We start from the raw sequence: 5,627 nt of genomic DNA, 5'->3' as shown, positions 1-5,627 counted from the left end.
ATATAAGAGCCTATAAAATTCAAGCACGTATTTGTTCTAATAAATAGGATCCCATAAAAAATGAAAAACTTGAAAGAGATATTATCTTAACAACAAATCTCTTTACAACAAATTGAAAATCTCATATTAAAAAAATCAAGTAACCTCCATTTTAATAAGATAGACGAGCATCCCGTACTATCAAATAAGAGAAGTCTTTTCTCGTCGCATGATGGAGATAAACCACGGGAACACTAGAAAATTTTCACCTAGTAATTGAACTTTTGAAAAGGGTGAAAGCCACGTGTCGAAATATGATTCGCTTCCAAAACATATAATACAATAATGAACTTGGACTCGATATCGTCTAGTTTCATTCCCTTACAAGAACGCGCAAAAACGTCGATACGAATTCGAAGGCCTCCATTGTTGCGACCTCCATTCCTATCCAGAGACCTGTAAATTCTCCTGTTTCTCTCTTTAGATCAGTGTTTGCTTCTTCTTTTAGAGCCAAAAAGTGAGTGTAAATCTTTCTCTTTATACAGAGACAGATTTCTGAATCTTTGTTCGTCGTTGTATGTACTACTTGTTTTGTGATCGGGAAGGATGAGCGACGGGAAGAAAAGAGATCAAAATTTGGAAGTTCCATTTCATGTTGTTCATAAGCTTCCTGCTGGTGATAGTCCCTATGTTCGAGCTAAACACGTCCAGGTATTTTGAAGAAACGAGAATATTCAAGTTGGAAGTAATTCATCGAATTCATGTATAACGAACTATACGGATCATAATTCTCTGCTTTTTATTTTCGATGTTTCGGTTCATTCAACTACGGTTCTGTGTATGAAGGTGTATTTAATTTTTGAACTGAGTTTATGCTGGTTTTGGTGTTGGATTAGTTTCTCCGAAGTATGAATTAGATCTGTTTTGAATGTTGATTGACTTGTTTTAATATAGGAAAACAGACTTTCTAGATAAGGAAATTCAATCAGAAAATCTTCCGTCAGTTATCAAGAAAAACGATACTCTGTTCATTAGTATTAATATTTTAAACATGCACGAATTTGGAAAGTTTTGGCTATTTGCTATACCTCATTGTCTTCAATCTGCTGAACTATAAATGATCGTTTCTTTTAGGGAATTAAATATTCATAGTTGTGTTCGTGGAATAGTTCTCGTTATAACACAATAATAATTAATGAGATAGCATTATATGAATAACCAATTCAAGAATCTGCTATTATATTTGAACAAACATGCACTCCCAATCTTGCCATTGTCGTTTCCTTCATGAATGTTCATCATCATAACTTCAGAAGATTTGAAAGAAATTGGAAGCGGAATGGGAAGATTGCTTTGTTGAGTCAATCGAAATAGAATATAATGTTGATTATGCTTTATGTTTCTTTTGGCTTTCTAATGAGTTGTTTATTCTTTCTGCAAATTCAGCTTGTTCAGAAGAATCCAGAAGCAGCAATAGTTCTATTTTGGAAGGCAATAAATGCAGGAGATAGAGTAGATAGTGCTCTAAAAGACATGGCAGTTGTCATGAAACAGCAAGACAGAGCAGAAGAAGCCATTGAAGCCATAAATTCTTTCCGGGATCGCTGCTCCAAACAAGCTCAGGAGTCATTAGACAATGTTCTCATTGACTTGTATAAGGTAAACAAAAGATTTGGTTTCTATGCCCTTGGGTACCTTTTAGTCTTGGATAATTGCAGTGTTAGCACTTTTAGAAATAATAATTAATAGCAACATTTTTTAAGAATTTTAAATATAGCAGAATCTATCGTGATAGACTCTTATTAGCGATATGGTCCATCACCAGTAGACTATGAGTGCTAAATCTAAATTTTGTTATATTTACAAATTCTTTTACATTGTGTTATACTTATATCTACTATTACTTTAGGCCTGTTTGTTATATTTGCAACTACCTCTTTAATCTTAATCACCAATCAAATTCAAAATTTCTTTTTACTCGCTCTTCGCAAAATTATACTTACTTTTACAAGTAATTCTATTATAATTTTTAGTTATGACGAAAGCTAGTGCATTTAATGAAACGTGGAAAGCAAAGCAACCGTTGTTTTTGGAAAGCATTTATGAAAAATTGTGTGTTCTATGCTAATAATCTCAACATGTTTGGTAGAAATGTGGAAGAGTTGAGGAGCAGGTAGATCTGTTGAAGCAGAAACTTCGGATGATTAATCAAGGAGAGGCCTTCAATGGAAAGCCCACAAAGACAGCTCGGTCTCACGGAAAGAAGTTTCAGGTCACCATTAGGCAAGAGACTTCAAGGATACTGGTATCTACAGACATCCCTCAATTCATTTCCCTACTATTTGAAGGAAAGAAGGCTTTTAAATTTACAAATACTAAACTAAAAAATAAACGAAAGATATGCTTTTCATTGGAAAATTCCAAACCAGGGTCTTAATTTTTTGATTTAGTTTTTATTTAGTCTCTAAGTTTCAAAATTTTACACTTTAATCCTTGAGATTTGAGCTTTGTTTCAATTTGATCCCTAACTTCAAGATTTATACTTTTAACCTCGATTTTTCACGAACTAGATTTGCATTTTTAACACTGTCGTAGTTGTCGCCCGTAGCTCCATGACCAATGGTTCCATTTTCCTTCTTTCTTTTTTTCTATTCACTCCTCTATTTCTATCTTCTTCTTCTTTTTTTTCTTTTCTTTTTTTTTTCTCTCCTCAAATCAAAGTTCTCATTCTATTGGCCATTGCCCAAGGCCACAACAAATGAACTTTTCTTCTTTTCAACGATCATGGCAAAGTTTCCATTTAAAAGATGAAAAACCGATCGGCCGCTTGTGTGATCAGCCAGCCGGTGTCCTTGCCCACCCTAACACCATCGGGAACTAACCGATGAAAACCGACTGTATGGATGGGTGACAGCAATTTTCATCCAAAACTGATGCCTCCGACCGATAATCCTCTATCAATTAAATTGAAACTAAACTCAAAACTGAAAATGTATTTTTTTCCTATTTTCTATATGTTGGAATAGTGCCATGAAAGGCATAGAAAAAGGTTAGACCAATAACTGTCTTGCAGAAATGTGATGAGAGTTCGTACTTCGGAATTTAAAAAACCTGAAAATCCGGCATTGCAGGGGAACTTAGGATGGGCATATATGCAGCAAGAGAACCACAAAGCAGCAGAAGCTGTTTACCAAAAGGCACAAATCATAGATCCAGATGCAAACAAAGCTTGCAACTTGAGCTTGTGCTTGATGAAGCAATCTCGATTTTCAGAAGCAAGAGCGGTACTTGAACAAGTGCTGCACAACAAATTGGCAGGATCCAACGACCAGAAATCAAGAAAACGAGCTGAAGAATTGATGAAGGAATTGGAAGAATCCGAATCGGCAAGCAAGTTGTTGATGATGGGTGGTGGAAGTGAAGATGATGGATTCATCATCGAGGGACTTGATCAGTTGGTGATGAGCCAATGGTCGCCGTTGAGATCTAGAAGGCTTCCGATTTTTGAAGAAATTTCACAGTTTAGAGATCAACTGGCTTGTTGACCGATCAGAATTTTAGAGTTTGAAGAATTTTCTTTTTTTGTATTTTGGTATACGTGAGAGATAGATAGAGAACCAGAGAGGAGAGAAAGTGGATGATTGGTAAAGATTGAAGAAGACTTGAGAGCAGGATGACGAAAGGGGCTTGTCCTTTTTGTGTTGTATAGTTGCTGGAGAGAGAGAGAGAGAGAGAGAGAGCCCGTTTTCCCTTTGTGCAATGGTTTCATATAATAATGTACTACATCAACATCTACACATTTCTCTTCATATTTTTATTAAGTTTTAAGGTTGTTGATACTGAAAAATATCAAAATATCGATAAAATGTTGATGAATATGGATATTTTTTAAAGAAAAAAAAATAAACTATTTAAATTAATAAATGATATATTTTTATCTTAATAATAGGTTACAATGTTTGTTATTTATATTATAATTCATGTTAGTGACATTTTATTATACTAATGAAAATGTTAGTGATAAAAATTTAAAACTCTAGTTGTGAACTTCAAGCTTGAGAATTTTGTTGGTATCAAGCAAAGACTCCACTATTGATGCAAATTGGAGGTTTGTTAAAATGGAGGGTTTGGTTGGTTTTCATCACTTTACTAATTATAAGGATACTTTCAACCTTTTGTAAAGGTTAAAGAATATTTCTTAGAAAGTTTAAAGTTCAAATTGAAACAAATTTTAAAGTTCAGAAGCATGTTCTATAAACTTTAAGGGAACATTTGAGGCAAAGAGTTGTTATTAGCCATATGTTATTATAGTTAGATTATAGTAGGTTATATTTGGGTATAGATTATTCTAATTTGTGTTATAATAATATGTGTTTGTAGTGTAAATTATTTTAATTTGAAGAGAAAATAATAAATATTGTAGTAAATAATAAAAGAATGATGAATGTAAAATAGTAAAAACTGTACCAAATAGTAAATGTTGTAACAAATAGAGGTTTTGAAATAGTGTCGAGGTAGCTAATTAGAGATTATAAAATAATATATATTGTAGCTAATTAAGGATTATAAAATAGTATATACTTTGGCAAGAGGTGGTTATCTAACCCAAACACCTCCTAAATATTTTCTTGTAATGTTTTGAAAGTAATGTTTGGAAAGTACTATCATCTCTCAAAAAGTTCAAAAATTTTCAATCAAAACTGTAATCAACAATATCCCCAAAATTGAATTTAAAAAAATGATTGTTCTGCTCAAAAGTATGATTCATCCTTAATTTTCTAAATCAAATTTTTCAATAAATAGACAAATGTAATCATACTCATAATAATAATCCAAGTCAAGTTTGAAGCCGCCAATAACATGCACACAAAATAGGTGCAGTTTCATAATTAAAAGTCATACTAGCCGACCAACCAGAGTTAGTTTCTAAAAGGTCAAAAGTCATACCAAAACCGTTGCTACTCGTTTTTCCACGTCAATTTTCAATTTCAACAGCATTTTTTTTAGTAAGGACTCCATTGAAAACCATTTAGAATCGATTGTTCTTCTCAGAGAAAATTGAAACACCATTTAGTTTTTTTATTTTTGTTTTTTAAATTAAGCCTATGAACACTATTTTCATTTTCAAATTTATTCCTTTGTTATCTATTTTTCACAAATAAAAATGGTTTAAAAAACTAAGTCAAATTTTGGAAATTAAAAAAAGTAGCTTTCATAAAGTTATTTTTGTTTTTAAAAATTTGGCTAAAAATTCAACCATTATAGTTAAGAAAGATGTAAATCATCTTAAGAAATACGAATAAAATAAACTTAATTTTCAAATACAAACAAAAACAAAAAATCAAATACTTAACAAACGAGGCCTAAGAGATGAAAGATGGAAAAAGCTAATACACACTACTTTAAGGACCAATTATATACCTCGATTGAAAAAAAAAAATCAGAAGAGTATCAAGTAAAGAGATTGTAACAATTGTAAAGAAGCTTACCAAGTCAGTGGTCCAGATGATGAGTGATAATGAAATGGCTGATATCTTGCAAAAGACCAGTAGAATAAAACCAAAGGTCAATGGTAGTTGGAAAAGATTCAATCAGATCTTTGATTAAGTTGGCATCTTATCTGCCCATGTGCATTATAAGAATGATGA

The 5,627-nt window shown here is 32.3% G+C and overlaps 1 protein-coding gene across 2 annotated transcripts; it reads left to right on the top strand.

Moving 5' to 3' along the window:
- The first annotated feature begins 342 nt into the window (after window positions 1-342).
- On the top strand, window positions 343-3,816 carry LOC120072191 (protein SULFUR DEFICIENCY-INDUCED 1). Of its 2 annotated transcripts, XM_039025627.1 has the most exons (5): window positions 343-437; window positions 525-690; window positions 1,426-1,638; window positions 2,129-2,284; window positions 3,111-3,816. In XM_039025627.1, exons 2-5 carry the CDS (start codon window positions 586-588, stop codon window positions 3,522-3,524), a joined length of 888 nt encoding a protein of 295 aa, XP_038881555.1. In that variant the 5' UTR covers window positions 343-437; window positions 525-585; the 3' UTR covers window positions 3,525-3,816. The 2 variants fall into 2 exon arrangements, with proteins under 2 accessions (XP_038881555.1, XP_038880825.1); XM_039024897.1 differs by having other exon boundaries at window positions 356-690.
- The last annotated feature ends 1,811 nt before the right edge of the window (window positions 3,817-5,627 follow it).

This window comes from Benincasa hispida, chromosome 1 (genome assembly GCF_009727055.1).
Source record: "Benincasa hispida cultivar B227 chromosome 1, ASM972705v1, whole genome shotgun sequence".
NCBI classification, from domain to species: domain Eukaryota; kingdom Viridiplantae; phylum Streptophyta; class Magnoliopsida; order Cucurbitales; family Cucurbitaceae; genus Benincasa; species Benincasa hispida.
This window is presented reverse-complemented; position numbering and strand designations above follow the sequence as displayed.